Below are 18,534 nucleotides of genomic sequence, written 5' to 3'. Positions count from 1 at the left end.
ATCAATACCTTGAGCTTGGTTCCTTCTGAGGTTTCTTCCTATCTGCTACAAGGAGATTTTCCTTGCCACTGTTGCTTTAGGCTCGCTCCTGTGGTGGTTAAGGCCAGGGTTGTCTGTGAAGCGTATTGTAACTATTGTTCGTGAAATGCGCTATATAAATGAATTTTTATTTGAAAACGCTTAAATGTCATTACTGTGAGAGCCAGTGACTTAGTCAGTCAGACTGCAGACAGGTAGCTGAGTGGCAGTCGGTCAGCTTGTGCCGTGCCTGAAGCAAGCGTAAGCTAGAATGGAGACAGGCCTCTTATCTTCTCTGACATATCCTTCTGTGTGTTCAAGTTTGTTTTGGAGTCGAGATGAACAGAATCACGGAAATGATACAATCTTTTCCTTTTTGGCAAATAAACCACCAGAAAAGGGGAGGGAAAGCACAAATTGTGGACTCACACCATCATCCTGGAACAAGTTGTTCAATTTTTGTTTGGAGTAGACCAGCCCTCCATTGTCCGCTGTGGCAAAAACAGCTGTGCACACAGAGGACCAAGGTCAAAAGGTCACCCGTGACCTCATCGCGTGGCCATAAATGCCTTTTGATTCTCTGTGACATTGGGCTTCCCACTCTCTTTTTTTGCATGGTGGTCCCCCCCATGATCTCTGTGGAGTGGGTTTAGGAGGAGTCGTGGGTTTAGACTGTGACCTCCCTGCGGTGGGGGGTTGGGGGGTGGGGGTGTAACCAGATGAGTGTTTAATTGCACTCAGGGTGGAGAAGCTGTATGCTCTTATTGAACACTGCTGAGAGATGTGTACGCCCACTGGGGCATATCCCCACAGCTACATGTCCGATGTGAGTGAACTGGCAAGCAGACGGAGTATTTATGCAGGACCTGAGCCTGAAAGCAAGAGAGGGAGAGGGGGGAGCAATGGAAAGTAAAGGAGAGACAGTGGGAGAGAAAAGGGGAAAGAAAAATATATATGCAACAAGTGAGGGAGCAGGGAGGAAATGATGGCTTGAAGCAAGTGAGACAGGGAAAGAAGAAGAGAGGCAGGAGATGGCAAGGAAGAAGAAAAAGGGATAGAATTATAAGGAGATGAAGGAGAGAGATAGTGAAAAAGGGGGAGAGAGTGTTCTGGAAGATGAATGGCAACCAGAGGGGTTTGAGTTCTGCGAAGATGAAAGCTCATTACAGGAAATCCCCCCCCTCCTCCCTCCCCATCTTGGGGTCATGAGGAGGACTCAAACTGCATAATCAGTTTGTCATGCCAATAGACAGACAGCTGAATGCTTTCCGAACCAACCCTGTGTGCGTGTGTGAATATGCACACACACACACACACACATCTCCTGCGTAATTTGTATTTAAATACAGTATCTTCCAATTTTCTAGGTAAAATTTGACATCATTAAGATGTTTGTAGTTGGACCTACCGTTAGAACAGTGCAGTATCCCTGAGTAACACTGTCATTGTGTGTGTGTGTGTGTGTGTGTGTGTGTGTGCATGTGCATGTACGTGCATATGCGCGTGTGTGCATATACATGCAAAATGTATGCCATAGTCAGGGAACAACCCTTGTAATTAATGCTGCTACAAGCAACATTACAATATAAAATCCAGGAACAATCAATGACCTCAGGTTCACTTCCTGGGTTGCAGCCTCCACTACAATTAAGTATAGTTAACACTACGTACCACCTCTTTTGAAAGAACAAAAAATTATATTACGTTCTCTGCCTGGAATGCATAATTTCTGCCAAGTAGCTGAAAGTGATGGATGCGCACATAATTCAAAATTTTTCACTATTTTTTTGGGTTGGATGTACCCAGCGTGTCAATCTTGTGGTCATTTTTGCTGAACAGAATAATATTGGTTTCAGAATGGCACCATCGCCGGTCTTACGAACGATTCACCACAGCTGCATATAATTTGTGCCGGCTATCTTCGCGTTGTTGGAGCTAGACCATCTTTATTACGTTAGGAATATGAGCAGAGCTATCATGTACAATCCTTGGCAGCCTATATTAACTTTTTTTTTTGTTGCAGTAGAATTATTTATTGAATTTTCGCTTGGCTATTTTTTTTAAACATGAGCGTCAAAATGAGTACATGTAGTACATGGCTGTTTCCGCAGAAGTCTAATCAATTTAGTGCAGTTACGAGAGCTGGAGTGGAGGGGATTAGGGATCTCAATACTGCATCAGAATACAAGCCAGCGCTGGAAAGTTAAGGCGTGAAACAATTTAATTGGCTAATGAGTTCCAGGAGGATGAGAACTTCATGGGGCCATGGAAAACATAATCCAGATCTGCTACAATTTCAGTTCTTCCAACAACACCAACTTTGCACACACACACAATTTATTTAAAATGCCTTTGTTAAAGAGACTGTGGTAAACCAAACATAATGTAAGTGTAATTGTCAAGGACCATGCAATATACAGATCAAACGGTGAACTTCAAATGGTTTATTGATAAATTTTTCAGTGAGATATTATCCAATCTGTGTCACATTGTAACCCGTATCCATAAACAAAGTTTTTAACATGTAATCAAAGTCTGCAATCCATTTTTAATGTGTCCTTCTTATAATGGCAGCCTAACATAACGTTGTATTAATATGGATGTATTAACAATATAATGGAAAAAAGTATTTTTAGATAATGTTTTATCACAGGCCTGCCGATTTGCTTATGCACATACACATGCATTAAAAACATATGCTTTTAAACATGTGCACACACACACACACACACATGCATGCACACACGCGCGCGCGCACACACACACACACACAAATCCATGATGCACGAACCCATCCAGTGAATCACTATATGACCTGGAACCAATCAGCACATTACATGCTCTTAGTAAAGGAAGTGACATCACTGGAGTGGGCTTCTCATTACATATCACCTGAGGACTCCCATGGAAAAAATCAATGGCAGTTATTCAAAAGTTGATCCATATCAAATTCAATGAAGTTCAGTAGTTTACATTTCAAGATGTTGGTCATGTTTTCTTTTTACATTAGTGTTAAAAATGATGAAAAAAAAAACATTTTTACTAGCTAATGGAAATGCATTTCAGTATTGACATGAAAGGATTCTTGTGCATAGCAGGGTGTATTTTAAAGTAACAACTGCATTGTTGTTGTCAAGCGGTTGATAGGGACAAGTACAAATAAAAGAAACCCAATAATAACTCTCTTTTTGTTTGCTTAGTATTGGCGTGCCTCCTTGTTCGAAATGGCTGTTGTGTATGCATGTTTTTAGTCAGCACCAAGCAACGGAAGGAGACCATTTGTTTCAATATTTGTTTGTGAGGAAGGGTTGGGGGCTTTTCCCCCATGAGTCCTGAAGGTCCAACTCACATGTGCCCTCTCAAAATATAATGATGTCTCTCCTTAAGCCTTTTGCCAGATTTCTCATCATCCATGGCATGCATGCTCCAGACAGAAAGTTCAACTTCCACACTGATCACAGTGGGTTAACTGCATCCTGCTAGCCAGAATACGCTTTATAGTATTTTCCACTTCAATAAAACATATTAAATAGCCTTTCACCAGCAACTAAAAGCCTGCCCATTAATGTGCTACTGAAGAGATGGAGGGATGAAGGGATGTGGGCAAGATGTTTATTTCCCTGCTATTAAGAACGTGTATGGCCTCCTTCAGCAGTGAATACATCAGGCATGATGAAGGACAATGAGCATAAGAAAGAGGGATACTGAAGTAAAAGAATAAAGTTGTCCTCCAAGGGCTTTATTTAATTTGTCTTACATTCAAGATGAGCCGGTACCAGACCAGGTAGTAAGGGAGAGGACACATTATTCTTTAATTCTGATAGTCTGCAAAACTAATTCAAATGTCAGTTTTTCATTAAATAAAATGTACAGATTCTGAGAACCTTGCATTTGACGTCTGATATAATTTTTCTTTTTTTTTTTACTACCACAAAAAGTGGTGCCGTCTGCAAATTAGTTATATTTATTGTCTTTTCCATATACTAAATATAATAAATCTATTAACAATTTGAGGGTCTCTGAAGTTCCAGCATGCAATAAAATATAAAAAATAAACATTGCTTAGATGCCCAAGCAAAATAAAAGCAGATCGTTTCAAAAGGAATCTGCATTTTACATCTTAACTTGTGGGGAACAGTTTTATTGCAGGTGAGGCCATTTTGCACCCTTTGTACTCAGTCCTCTTTCTGTTTCCAGTTCCAAATGTCCCGTAAAACTCAGAAAACAGTGAAACAGACATGCTCTACAAGCTCGAATGGCTCGCAATCCCTGAGATTTGAGTGTTTGAAGCACCTTTTATAAAACTACCAGTAAAAAGGCTAATCTCTGGATCCCCTTCTATGCTTGTGCTTCCTCCTCGCTTTCTTCTTGCGCCTCCTCTTGTCGAGCTGGTTGGTGAGGAGGTTGCTCTCCCCGTCCTCCTCCCCTTTCTCCTTGTACCAGGGTCCCCACACCCCTCCGTTGAGCTGCGGGTTCGAGCGGGAGTCCTTGGCGGGGTAGCGGACAGGCACGGCCGTCTTGTTGTACTGGGCCAGGCGGAGGAGCAGCCTCTTGACCACCTGCGGGTGGCGCCGCGACAGGTCCACCCGCTCGTAGGGGTCGGCGGTGATGTTGAAGAGCCAGACGGACTTGCCGCGGTCCCAGCGGACGCGCTCGTTGTGCCAGCGGTTGGTGAGCAGCACGCTGGAGAAGGTCTGCGGCGGCACCCAGTCGCTGTAGCCCGGCACGCCCGTCAGCAGCTTCCAGTCCCCGACGCGGATGGCGGCCTGGACCGCCGTGTTCCAGATGCCGTGGCCGGCCTTCCAGGAGCCGTTCTTGGCCTTGGTGTAGATGGGATCGATGTTGTGCAGGATGTCCTGGCGGGGGGACGGAAAGCCCTCGCTGATGGCCTCCCACACGTCGTACCCGTCCAGGCTGAGGTCCTCCTCCAGCGACCCCTCGGCCAGCGTGACCAGCGTGGGGAACCAGTCGGTGATGTGCACCAGCCCCCGACAGCTCGTGCCCTTCCTCAGCAGCAGGGGGCTGTGGACGAACCCCACCGCCCGGATGCCCCCTTCCCAGTAGGTCCCCTTGCTCCCCCTGAGGGGCCAGTTGCTGCCCCCGGCCATGGGCTGGCCCCCGTTGTCCGTGGAGTACACCAGTATGCTGTTGTCGTAGTAGCCGTACCGCTTGAGCGCCAGCGTGATGTTGTGGACCGCCTCGTCCAGGCAGCTCACCATGGCGGCGTACTTGCGGCGGTGCAGGTTGGGGATGGACTTGTAGCGCTCCAGGTAGCGGCTGGGCACCTGCAGGGGCGAGTGCACCGCCTGGTAGGCCAGGTAGAGGAAGAGAGGGCGGCGGGGGTCGCGGGACGCCAGGAGGCTCACCACCTTCTGGGTGTACATGACGGTGGAGTAGACCCCCCGGTCCTGGTCCCAGGCCGCCTCCTCCCCGTCGTACAGGTCGTAGCCGCACATGCCGGGGCCGTCGCACTTGTAGTGGCTGTAGTAGTCCCCGCTGCCCAGGAGGTAGCCAAAGAAGGTGTCGAACCCGCGCTGAGTGGGCATGCATTCCCGCTTGTAGAAGCCCAGGTGCCACTTGCCCACCATGTGGGTGGAGTAGCCCACGGCCTTCAGCTTCTGGGGCAGGGTGACGTTTTCCAGGGGCAGGCAGTTGGGCTGTGCGGCCCGGATGATGGAGTGCTGCAGGCCCGTGTGGATCTGGTACCTGGATACATTAAAATAAGGAGGGGAGGGAAAATTCATTTCAAGGATAAATACATAAATGCTGTTAAAACCAGAAAATGTATTTAAAGAAAAAATACATGTTGTTAAAACTTCAGTTTATATGAACTTGGTGTCACATTAAAACTTGTATGCCCCCCAAAAAAAGAAAAAAATCTACAGGATTCTCCCTTCAGCAATACAGCATTATGGGTTAATAGTTTAGTCACGTGGGGCGTTCAACTGAGATTAAGAAATTGATGGTTTGATTTATTATATGGGAAGAAATATCAGTGAATGGTAACGGTATGTGACATTTATAACATTTAGGATAATGAGTGACTAAATAAAGTTATCAACCAAAAACAAGAGTAATAAAATTTAATACAAAATGTTTCATAAAACAGACATAAACTTCAATAAGGTTTGCAAAGCCGTGTACAATTTATTCAACTCATCATCTTTCATGCATTTCTGCTACGCAAAACAGCCCCTTTCAGGTCTGTTTCACTGATATGAGGCACCAGAAAGGAGCTTTGTGTATGTGGGTGTTCTTCCGCACAGTATTATAGTCAAAATCTAATAAAGAATGGAGTAAATTACAATGCTAAACCAGACAGGCTAAAGTGAAAGATGGCTGCTTTGTCTTCATTAATAACAGACAACACAGACTTATCTGATATGACATGCCCAAAAGGCAATATGTGGTTGTAACGGAAAACCAACAAAACACAAAGATTCTGGAAATGTAGCGCTCTATGTCCTGAAACAACTAAGTTTGAACTTCAACTTCCCAGAAGCTGACAAGAAAGGGCTTACGTTGCATTTATTTCAGTCTCACCACACACATAGTCAGTATTAGCATAACATAACATAGCATGAAGCAGAATTTAAAAGAGATCTTTCTCTCATGTGTTACACACGTGGACCAAGGTTGATGTGCTCACCCCTGACCAGGTTTTCCAGTGGAAACGGAGGGAAAGGTAACGGCTAGACCCGAAACCAGCCGCGATTTCACAAAATGTCACAACGATTATCGCTGACATCATCGGCGCCCGGCCATCACCGAGAGCCAGACAGCTGGAGTGGCGCAGCGAGCGGCGTGCCGGCCTGGCCTCACAGCGAGAGCCAGGGGGAAATAATATCCGCGCTTACGCCTTTAAAAACAGGCCTCCGCTGGCGGACGGCCAGGGAGCGGCCCCGCTCCAGCGCTCGCACCCGCAGCCTGGGCTCCCCCACGGCGTGGGACTGCATAGCGCGCCGCCATGGGCTGGGGGGCCAGAGGGGACCGTCACATAAGATTTATATATTTATATGCTTATGCCATGCGGAATCTTTCCCCTAGGAGAGTGTAAAGAAGTATCCCACACACACGCACATGTACACGCACACACATGTACGTGCACACACACAGACACACACATATACAATGAGACACTCAAATTGACATACATGCACACCTATCCACATGCACATGCACACACACATGTACAGTACATATATACGTTCATGCTTGTACACTTGTGATTGCGTGCACACATGTTGGCGCACAAGCACACATATGCATATACACCAATGTGCACAAAGAGAAACGCATGCTCACACACACATACACATGCATGCACACACACAAAATGAGACACGCATATACACGCAAAACACACACAGACACACACTCAAATCCCTTCCACAGAGAACAGCTGGCTTGGTCATTGCCCTCTCTTTGTGTAATTTATGGGTTCTTGCAGTCAGTTTGGTTGAGGTTTATTTAACCTTGAAACGATGGCGCAAGCTGCTGGGTTTTAAACTGCACAGCTTATGAGCCATAGAGTATGCCCAGAGCCACAGTTACACACCATGGTCTGCCACATCCTTCTGCTCTCCAAACACACATTTTTTCAATTTACTGTACAGATATTGCTGCATGGGATGGCTTATGGAAGGAAATTAGCACGGCAATACTTCACAGGACATACTTTAGCCCAATGATAGCCCATTCTACTGTACTATACAGTTAAGGACAGTGCATACACAAAGATTATTTCATTTATGACAGCAAGTGAAACAATTTGGTTGCGAAAGGCCTAAGAATCATATGTGATCACCTCATAATATCTGAGCCATTGCAAAACGTAATGTATTTCACAGATCAGAACGTCCAGTAATAAACAGTTAAACGAACAGCAAGTTAAAGAGGGAAACAAGATGCTCCTATAAAGCATGTTTGGGTCTGTTTTCTGCTATGAGTTGAAACTGAGGGTGGGTTTGGTTTAGCTGGCTGTTACTGTGAGGGAACTGGAGCAGATTTTTGGCAGGGTCTGACTTTGAGCTGCTGCTGGAGAGGCCGCCGTCCATGCCAGGGACCACGTGGATAAGCCCCCCCCTTCCACTTCCACCTCCCCCAGTCACCGCGTGGCAGATGTGCGGGTGTTCTGGTTTCATAACATGACCTCACAGCACACCTGACTGGTGTATCACATACTCTTCCCCCTTGCAACTTGGTGCATTAGAACAGCGGTTCCCAAACTGTGGTTTGGGAATAATTTTTTGTTTTTGTGGACCCACACCCCGAGCCCGCCAGAGAAGGATGGGCCCACCCTACTAAGTCTGGTACTTTCCAAGGTTTCTTCCTACAAGCCTTCCAGAGAGTTTGTTCTTGCCATTGTTGCCTCTGGCTTGCTCTGTGGTGGTATAAGCCAGGGTAAACTGTGAAGGGTATTGTGACAAATCCTTTGTGAAAGGCACTATATACAGTACATACAAGAAAATGTTTTTGAACCCTTTAGAATTGTCTGGATTTCTACATTAATTACTCATTAAATGTGGTCTGATCTTCATTTAAGTCACAATTCTGTTTAAACTAAAAACACACAATCAATTGTATTTTTCATGTCTGTATTGAACACACTGTCTAAACATTCAGGCTGGAAAAAGTATGAACCCATGTATCTAGTAACTGGTTGGTAACTAGTAACTTTAGCAGCAATAACTGCCAACTTGCACAATGCTTAGGAGGAATTTTAGACCATTCCTCCGTACAAACTACTTCAGTTCATTGATATTTCTCGGATTTCTTGCATGAACAGCCCTCTTCAGGTCACACCACATCATCTCAGTTGGTTAAGGTCTGGACTCTGATTGGCCATTCCAAAACATGAATTGTCTTATGTTTAAAGCATTATGTTGTTGATTTACTCATTTGTTTCGGGCCATTGTCTTGTGACGGACCCCTACCCTGACATGCTCGAGTAAGATTTCTTGATACAATTTTGAATTATTTGTTCCCTCAGTGATTGCAAGCTGTTCAGGCCCTGAGGCTGCAAAGCAGTCCCAAACCATGATGCTCTCTCCACCACGCTTCACAGTTGGGCTGAGGTTTTGGTGTTGGTGAACACAGCTTCTTCTCTCCAAACATAGCATCGTGCAGTTCTGTCAAAAGGTTTAGACAACTCTGGTCTCATCCATCTACAGAACATTGTCCCAGAAGCGTCCAGGACACCTCTGTGGTGTTCTTCCATGAACACCATTCCTGTTTAGTGTATTTCTTACAGTGGACACAAGAACAGAGACTTTTGTGACGACTCTCTACTCTACTGCCTGTGATGCTCGTTGGGGTATTGTTCACGGGTGCCTGAAGGACAGAGCAGAGGGTCATTGGTGCTCTCTCCCCACTGTTTGGTTTCTGTTTTGGTGTTGGCTGTGTTTTTGGTTTTACACCATACAACATTGCTTCAGCGTACCTTTCATACATCCACTCACCTACACTACCGATAATGCTGACTTTCACACGCCATGTTTGTCTTGTTTTGGGTATAATTAGGTTATTTTAAATAAATGTGAATTTGCTTTTTAAATGTGTCAGTGTGCGTCTCCCTTTTTGTCATGGCCCTTGAGCCAGGTCGTGACACTTTCACAAGTTAAAGAGATTTCTACAGGTCCTCTGCTGTTACACTAAAGTTCTTTTTGACCTCCTTCAGCATTGCACACTGCACTCTTGTCATGATCTTTGCAGGATGCCACTCCAAAAGAGAGTAGTAGCAGTACAGAATTTCCTCCATTTGTAGACAACTTATCTTATTGTGGATTGATGAACACCCGGGCCATTCGAAATACATTTGTAGCCTTTTCCAGCTTTATGCATCTCTACGGTTCTTCTTCTAAGATCCTCTGACAAGTATTTTGATCAGGGCAGGGTTCACACGAACAGATACTATTTGAGAAGAGCAGACTCTGTCAGTAACCAAACTTTGTGAGCCTTTTTTTTATAGGGCAGGGCACCTCCAACCCACATCTCCAATCTCAGTTCATTGATTGGTACACCTATTAGCTTTTGGAGAAGTCAGTAGCCTAGAGGTTCTCATACGTTTTCCAACTTACACTGTGAACGTTCAAATGATGCATTCAGTATTGGCAAGTGCAATTATTGGTTTGTTATTAGTTTGAGCAGATTCTGTTTGTCTATCATTGTGACTTAGATGAAGATCAGACCACATTCAACAAGTAATTAATGCAGAAATCCAAGTAATTCCAAAGAGTTCACAGATTTTTTCTTGCAACTGTAAATAAGCTTGATTGATTTGATTTGCAGTATACAATAAAACTTTCACACTGATACAATAAAACTTCCATACTTATTTTCATAACCATTCAAATTAAGCACTGTGTCTGTTACATGCACGGAACCAGGTCCAGTGTTGTTGCTTTGACAAACTCCATGTTTGAACGTATTTGAGGCTAGATTTTAACAAGGCACGGGTAACAGTGGATGCATTGCCCTTGTGGGCTCTCAGAATCTTCTGGCAGCCATTGTGGTTTTTGGGTTGTGTAATTCTAGAACACAGGCTCCAGTGTGTTTCTAGCATTTTTCTTGCTCTTCAGTAAAGAGCCAGGATTCACAACAGACCATGTGAACTCAAGAAGGCGTGCATTTCTGTGGTGTTCTGTACAGGGGGCTTTAGCCCACAGAGTATGACTCTGCAACAAAGGCTTTTGGGGAATAGTGACCCAATCAGCATTTCTGCAAGTGAAGGCAATAGCTTCAGATTTAAAATGAAAAGACCCCACCCCTTTCATAAAATAAGCACAATCTGTCAGTCATTGGGCTGTGCTCAGCATGCAATGACTATTTCTTACTATCAACAAGAAATAACAATTTCTTGTCATTTCTGGTCACTGTTCCCCTTTTCTAAAAAATACAGTTTAGCACTCATGCTAACAGAGGGAGACTGAGGCACTCTGATTTGCTGTTGTATGGTATTTCTTAGCCATTCCTCAATTTTTTATTTATTTATTTATTTTTGCGGACTGTTGTACCTGTCCTCATCTACACCCTGAAGCCTGGCATTTACTAGAGCATCTCAGCTTGAGTTTCACATGCATTCCCCCATATCCAGCACATGACCTATCTGACAAAAGCCTGACAATCTGGAGCTAAAAACCTAGAAATGAGCTAAAGAATTGAGGAAGGATGCATGCAGCCAGCTAGAGAGAGAGGTGTCTTATCCCATTTGGAATGTGTCGCTGCTAGGCCACCATCAAGTACCTCTAAAACGAATTAATGTGCATTTATACATTTACCGGTAAGCCAGTTACTGCCTGCTGCACAAGTCGCACAAACTATGACAGGAGAGAAAGTGCTATTTAGAGGAGAGGTACACCACTCCATGACAGTAGGTGCCCTCTAGATGGCTGACCTGATACCATAGGGCACTGATGCAGTAATAATCCAATGAAACCTGGCCAACTACCATGCGAGGACTGAACCATTTGTGTAAAGTTGCTGCAGACACCCGGTTCTAGTTAGCCAATTCTTCATAAGAAATTACATGCTGACTACATACTGCTCCTTATTCATTTGGACATAAATGTCCATATAAATTATGTTTGGGAATCTGCAATAGACTTTTTCCATTTCCATTTTGTGTCCATTTTGCACTTGGAAAATTCCATATCAGGTCTTTTAGTTTAGTTTAGTTTATTTGACAAAATTAAAACACATGTATCAAAAGACTTGCACATGAAGAAATTGTCAAGGATAACACGAAAAAGTCCTGGACTTATTTCCATCATGGTCCTTGATGTTCCAGGTCAGGATATGGAGAGTGATATGGTCTTGGGGAATTGCCACAATTTGCATTTCACAAAAGGTTGAGTTTACAATGCAACAAAAACTAGGGTTAAGCCACACATTAAGAAGATTTGTGGGACATATGCACGCATTAGGCCACAAAACTAGGCCTACGCCACTCATTAGAAACATGTGTGCAACACACACACACACACATTAAGTTAAGTGCTGTGCATACAGACAAGCTCACATGCATACATTTTTCCGCAAGGGAATCCAGCTTCCACCAAGCGAGTTACTTCAGCGATGAGTGCATCACGTGTGAGCAAGATGTATCAGGGATTCATAAATAACTCATCCAAAACCCTTATGGGCACTGGCACTAGTTGGTGATCAGGGAATTCCAAAGTGTCCTGGTCCGCACGTGTGGGAGCCTTAGGGAAAGTATAGGCAAAACCCTGGGTAAGGGAGGCAGTAGGGCTACGATGCTCGTGCTTCCATTTTACGCTCCTTTAAAAGGTGGCTGGATGAATGGCCACATTAGCACAAACATATTTCTGTGTCTAACTCCGCACTGATCACAGGAGAGATTTACTGGCACACACAAAACCAGCAGGGGATTCAAGTCCTCAGGTCTCTGAGTTAAGGGTCAGGGGGTTGGGTGCCCTGGGGTTCAAAGGTCAGATACAAGGGAAAACATCATATTTTATGCAGGTTTATTCTGAAAATACAAAAACATAGAATGGTATTCAGCTCAGGAATCAAGCAGAGCTTAACTTGGCTGTTCGTGTTAAAGACCAGACACTACATTTACAACAAAGAACAAAAACACCTTGTTCTTGTGCAAAAGTCTCTATACTGCTCAGGGGGTCTGATGTTACAGCATAACATAATTCTGTTACCCAGCAACATACTTACTCCATAATCAAGAACTGAAACACAATGTCCGGAGTCAATAGCCATGAGCGATCATATACCCTGCCACGATTGCAATTAAACACAAATTACACAGCAGATGCGATCAAAATCCCGCCATTATCACATGGCAAGTTTTTCCCCAGCCACAGCCCGCGGTTCCACAAAAGCAATCCCATCCTCACTCCCAGCAAGGCTAAACTCACACTCTGTTCTGCTCCGGGTCCTCCTCACATGTGGTTCGAATAAGCACACTCTCCTCGGCTGTTCGCTTCACCAAACTCTGCCCAAAGCTGTGTTCACTCGTTCAAGCAACTTGCTCACTTGCTCGTTCACTCCACATACCGAGTGCACTCGGTCACTCACGTGCCCCCTACCTCACTTGCTCACTCATTCACTCCCTCCCTGGCTGACTCCCTCCTCCAACCCTCTCTGTCAATCACTGAGAAAGCCAGGAGATAAGATAAGAGACAGAGAAGTGAACTGAGGGAAGAGGAGAAGAGCAGAAAGATGAAACAAATGGAGGGGAGAGAAAAAGAGGCGTAAAGGTGAATGCGGAAGGAGGGAAAAGTAGAGAGAAAGTGGGGGGTGATGAAAAAAGAAACCATAGCTCTGTGGTTTGGCAAAGTTACTAGTACAGTAAGCCACACGGCAAGGGTACAGTGCTTGAACAGCGAGGTCCCCTTCGGCCAGGACTTATCCCTCCTTAAGATCAACTCTGCAGAGCCTAGGGCTCAAGGGCAAATTCTTAATCATTTATTTGTTGACGGACAACTGTTCGTAAGAGATACAGGCCTTGATAACAGATCTAATTCAGCCTTAGCACTCAGTTTTCTTGCTGGCATATCTTCAAATGAAGCTGGATCCCGTCCGCTTGTGGTTTGTGGGGATAAAGAGAGTGTGATTCATGTAGTTCGAACAAGTCAGTCCCATCTCCATCACCTCTCCAGACCGGAAATATTATCTCTTCATTCTTTTACGTAAGGCTACAAAAACATGTAGCAACCAGTACAGCTCTATTTTACATTGCTGAGCCAATGATATTTGTATCTGATGACACACCTTCTCGTGGGGCCATCTGATCTTATGAATAACACAATGAAATGCATACCACATGACCAAATGGAAATGAATGCCTGATGTTTCTTTAAAAATGTACATCATGATTCCTATTTAAAATATGTACAACTAATTACTTGAAATTCCCAACAGAATGCCACACTTAGGAAGTGAAAGCAGTGGCCTCAAGTATTTTCTGATTCTCTGAATTAACCCTTTGAAGAGTAGGTTTTTTGTCTTTTTTTTTTAATGGAGTGTTCTAGAACTCCATTGCTTTAGATTGCCAGTTTTGATTGCTGCATCAGCATTAGAATGTTCAGTTAAGAAAACTCTAATCACATATTTGCCATCTCACACCTTAAGGGGTTAACTTATCTCTTTTTCTTTATCTTGACCATGGTTTGACAGAAGCCAAATGTTCTCTGCCTTCCCTGGGGCCAGGCCTGGAGCTGTCTTATCTGACGACCCCTGAAATGTTTGCCTTTGAGACGCCAAAATCACACTAACAAAAGTCTCCCGAAGCAGCTCTGTCAGCGGCATCTCCCCCGCAGCGGGAGCCCGGGTCCAAAAAAGGGGGCCTCCTTCTGAACTTTCTGTGGTCCAGGCCATTGTCTCGCTCCCTCGCGCGCGTCCCACACAAAAAATTTTCCACATTCCAGGCTTCATCTGTCCCTCTGCTGGAGGACGCTGGCCCTGCGGGCAGCAGCAGCGCCCCCTCACCCCTAATACCTGCACTAACTCACTCCTCTCCCACAGATCAGCCCTCTTTTATATCTCTCCCCAGATGACAGTGAGAGGAGTCTTAAATCAGCACACTGCTGCTGAGCTGCAGGCTCCGTTGCAGGAGGTGCTGGGAAGGACACACGGCTGTAACCCATAACTTCACTGACGGACACAGTCTTGCACACGGCCGATATATTACCGGGAAAAAAAAACAACATCAGGAGGAGAAGGTTTGTTTGTGCGCGGGACACACGCGGAGGCGGCATTTTCTTAAGCGTGTGAAAGCGCTGTGTGGCGGTGCAAGGCGTGTTTTATTCGCCATCCCCAAAGAGATATCCTGCTCCATCGCCACCCTTCGGAACGGGGCACCAGTTTCAATACAGAGTGATGAGTGTCGGGGGGATCAAGGGACTGAGTGAGGGCTGGGAGCATTTGATGATTCGTTAAACTTTACAGCCTTAAAATGAATGGCTCTGTCCTGTTGATGTTTCCCCCAGTTGTGGCACAGAGCCAGTCTGAGCCGTGCTGCAGGAGTCCAGCTGTACAGACACGCTGTGCAGGAAAAGTCATTCCTTTTATGGCAAAAGCAAATCGCCCTTTTCCTCCGGAGAACAATATCGGAGGACGAGGGCCGATTCCACTCATTCCACTGACTATCATTGAGGCAGCTGCACTCGCGGGTTTTAATTTCAGCTTGTCCGCACCATAAGCCCTGTGCATAACGTGCCGTGCTAACACTATTCGTAATGTGACTTCACCCTTGTAAAATTTTATATGGTAGAATGCCCATTGCAACTAATGTGTGTATATAATGAAAAAAAGTGAAAGCCTTGCATGACTCCTTAAAGCTACAAGGCCACATTCTAATAAGAAAAAAATATTAATATATATATATGAACCTTCTATGGTTCCTTTGGAGAGTAAACCTAACTGGTGAAACATTGAGAAGACTTGCCCTGAATATACAAGTAGAAAGCACAGTTTCTGTTCAGTCAGCTATTATTTACCAATCACTTACAGACAGGATCTTCTGTGGAAAAAAAAATATTGCAAACTGAAAATCTTCTTTATCATATCATCAAGGGTGATAGACGTTCTGGACGTAGGCCATGTTTGTGTCTTTAAAGAAGCACTTTCTGTTTCAAGCGAATGAACGGCCTGTTCATTCCATTTCCCCAATTTAAGAGCCTGGAAGCCTCATTGGAAGTAACACTTTTATGTACATATGGATGCCACAGCCCCCCCCCCGCAAGGGAACGTTTTTTGATTACGTTCTCGGACGTGTGCCAGAAGAGGTGCCCCTAACTCCTGAGGAGCGAGGCAGATGTGGAAGCGTTCCTGGACGTTTATGTGGACTGCATGTAAATCCTGATGCGAAACATGCGCACATCGCGACACAAAGCAAAACCACAACCAAGTCCCGGATTCATTCGTGTTGGTTTATTACTATATTGTTTCCCTCTGTTGATGCAGGCATACTGAACGTGGTGTTGCATTAGAAAGCAGTGATATTTCAAAGTAACGTACAAGTCAAAGGGCTTACATGTCAAATCTGAATAATTCAAACCTTACGGCGTTTGAAACCGCATTATCACATGAAGTAGTTCACTGACTGTCGTTTCCCACAGCGATCAGCAATATGCCAACCCCTTTATCTCATGAAACCTAGTGTAAGTTATTGCCTTCCGATGATAAATTTCTCTTTTGTTACATTATAGTTTGGCGCTCCTTCCTTTTCGGAACTGCGGGGATCCAGTATCAGTACAAAACTGGACTCTTTAGGCTAAAGTCAGACTTAACTGACAAATGGGAGTTTGTGAGAATACACGTGACGAAATTAAGTAACAGGAGAAATGAGAACTTAACCTATGAAATAAAAACACTTTAAATACGAGAACAAGCCACTTGCAGTTACTAATAGGCTAGGCTAATCATGACAGGTTTTAGGCATATTGGTTGTCGGCTACTTCAGCCAATTAAATGAATTAAACACACAACGCTCATATTATCTACCACCTTATTCGGCTAACTGCGAGCAGGAGAAACTTACCTGCCAGTCATAAACTGGCTTCGAGAGGGCGAGCAGATGGGCTGTACGTAATAATTCTCCAGTTTCACTCCTTCTGACGCCAACCGGTCGAGGGTCGGTGTTTTAATCTCGGAGCCATGGTATCCCACGTCTCGGAATCCTTGATCGTCGGCCAGGATGAAAATGATGTGAGGTTGAGAGGTGGGCTTGTCAAGTTCGTTCGCTTGGTTTTTCACATTGGAATTGGGATTTCCCCATGATGCATAGACACAAGTTATCACGCTTAAAACGCATAATCCTTCCAGCAGTACAAACGTAAACATCTTTCCCGATAAATGCACCGCAGCAACACCAAACTAAGAGATTTAGGAAATCCCCGAAGAAATCACATTTTAAAAACTACCTGATCACCGAGTCCACCGTAGCAAAGACTCTGCGAAATGACAGTGGACAAGACAGTACAATGACACGGTGCACGTTTGGGGGAAAGAGATACACTTGGAAATCGGGTTCACATTGTTTCAAGTATGGTCGGCTTTGCATCTTACTTTCCTAAGTTTTCTCGGAAGCCACATATTTATTGTTATAACGCAGCAATTAGTATTGTTTCAAACAGTAGCACCAGAGAAGGTAGCCTATATATTTTTCATTAAAGATTAATACTTGTCAGTCCTTGGAATTCCACTTGATCTCTTGACAAAATATTTTTGTTTGCTGCTGCTTTAAAATAGTATTTGGATTTACCGTTAAAATATTTACTTTTAACTAGTGCGAAAGCCAACACATGGTTTCCAGTTGTAGCAGTTTATTCCTCGGTCTGAAACCTGATTCATTTTAGCGATGCAGCTGCAAACTCTGCTCTTGTCTTGCTCTGCATACATCTTCTCCGTCCAATTTGAAAGATCATACTTTCTTTCCCGGCAAAGAATCACCTCAATAAATCCACAACCCCGTTGCGTTTTCCTCATAAATGTAGGATAGATCCTGGTGCCTTTGAAAATTCTCCGTCAGACCCTTCACGTCGAATAGATCGCAGTGCAGAGGCGCGTCTGTTTCTGATGAGCCGTCAAGATCCCTGCCAGCACCCGCGGTGCCAGCCTTTAAACAATCGCTGCTGCACCAAACGAATGGTTTCTCTCTTTATATGATTTGTCTCCGACCAACTGTACCAGAGGACGTAGCCCATTGCGCGCGGACTCCAGCCCTTGATACGGAGTAGCCACGTTTGTTGCAGACTCAGAAAAAAAGGTTGAGCGCTGCAGAGTGCGTGTCAACAAGGCACTTAGTCCATTGCCAAAACTCTCTCTCCAGGAGATCAGCTTTCATCCCAGAGAGAAATTCATTTGCATCAACTTTGGACACTGGCACATTAGAGGTTTTTACTCACAAGTGTTTTCTCTCCAGAGATAATTAGTCTCAAAGCAAAGTAGTATTTGAAATAGCTCGAGTAATGACGTAGTCAATGTCATTTGTTACTAAGTTGTACTTAATGTACCCCGTTAAATTTATCTGATGCAAACGTGGTTTGGGAAAATAGGAAAATAGCCCATTGACATCTACTTTCCAGATAAAGATTTATATTTGAGAGTGACATAAAAAACGTTGAAATAGCACACAATGAATACGACGACTGATTTGTTCTCTCTTTCTTTCTTTAAAGACTATATTTAAAACGTACCATTCAAACCACGCATAAACGGTCAGTCAGATTATTATCTGTTGTTACAATTGATGTTGACGCAAATACCCTTGAAGTTTACCTCTCCGGCTGTTTTTTTTTTATCTTTAAATGTCCACTTGAAAAATGTCCGCTGTCCTTCACATCGTTCATGCACAAGTCGGTCAAGATATTCAGTGGATTGTAAAATGATCTGCCCCAAGGCTCAAGCTTGGAAACATATATCCCAATTTCTAAAATTTCTTTGCGCTACACTTTTTTCAAAAGACAATTTGTAAAAGCCACTTGTTAATGGTCACGGTAAATGGAAAATTCACATCGTCAAATTATTGATTCAGCTTCT

General features: G+C 44.2%; 1 protein-coding gene across 1 annotated transcript; it reads right to left on the bottom strand.

Moving 5' to 3' along the window:
- Nucleotides 1-2,442: 2,442 nt before the first annotated feature.
- Nucleotides 2,443-18,313, bottom strand: arsj (arylsulfatase family, member J). Its single transcript, XM_064343632.1, has 2 exons — nucleotides 16,535-18,313; nucleotides 2,443-5,724 (listed from the first exon to the last, which is right to left on the bottom strand). The coding sequence occupies exons 1-2, from the start codon at nucleotides 16,834-16,836 to the stop codon at nucleotides 4,338-4,340; spliced, it is 1,689 nt and encodes a 562-aa protein (XP_064199702.1). The 5' UTR covers nucleotides 16,837-18,313; the 3' UTR covers nucleotides 2,443-4,337.
- Nucleotides 18,314-18,534: the final 221 nt, after the last annotated feature.

The sequence above is a fragment of the Anguilla rostrata genome, chromosome 7 (genome assembly GCF_018555375.3).
Source record: "Anguilla rostrata isolate EN2019 chromosome 7, ASM1855537v3, whole genome shotgun sequence".
NCBI classification, from domain to species: domain Eukaryota; kingdom Metazoa; phylum Chordata; class Actinopteri; order Anguilliformes; family Anguillidae; genus Anguilla; species Anguilla rostrata.
This window is presented reverse-complemented; position numbering and strand designations above follow the sequence as displayed.

Coding starts and splice junctions, on each gene's coding strand:
- arsj (XM_064343632.1), bottom strand. CDS start 16,836: ATGTTTACGTTTGTACTGCTGGAAGGATTATGCGTTTTAAGCGTGATA. Junction 5,725..16,534: donor AGCCAGTTTATGACTGGCAG/GTAAGTTTCTCC, acceptor TAATGTATCCAG/GTACCAGATCCACACGGGCC.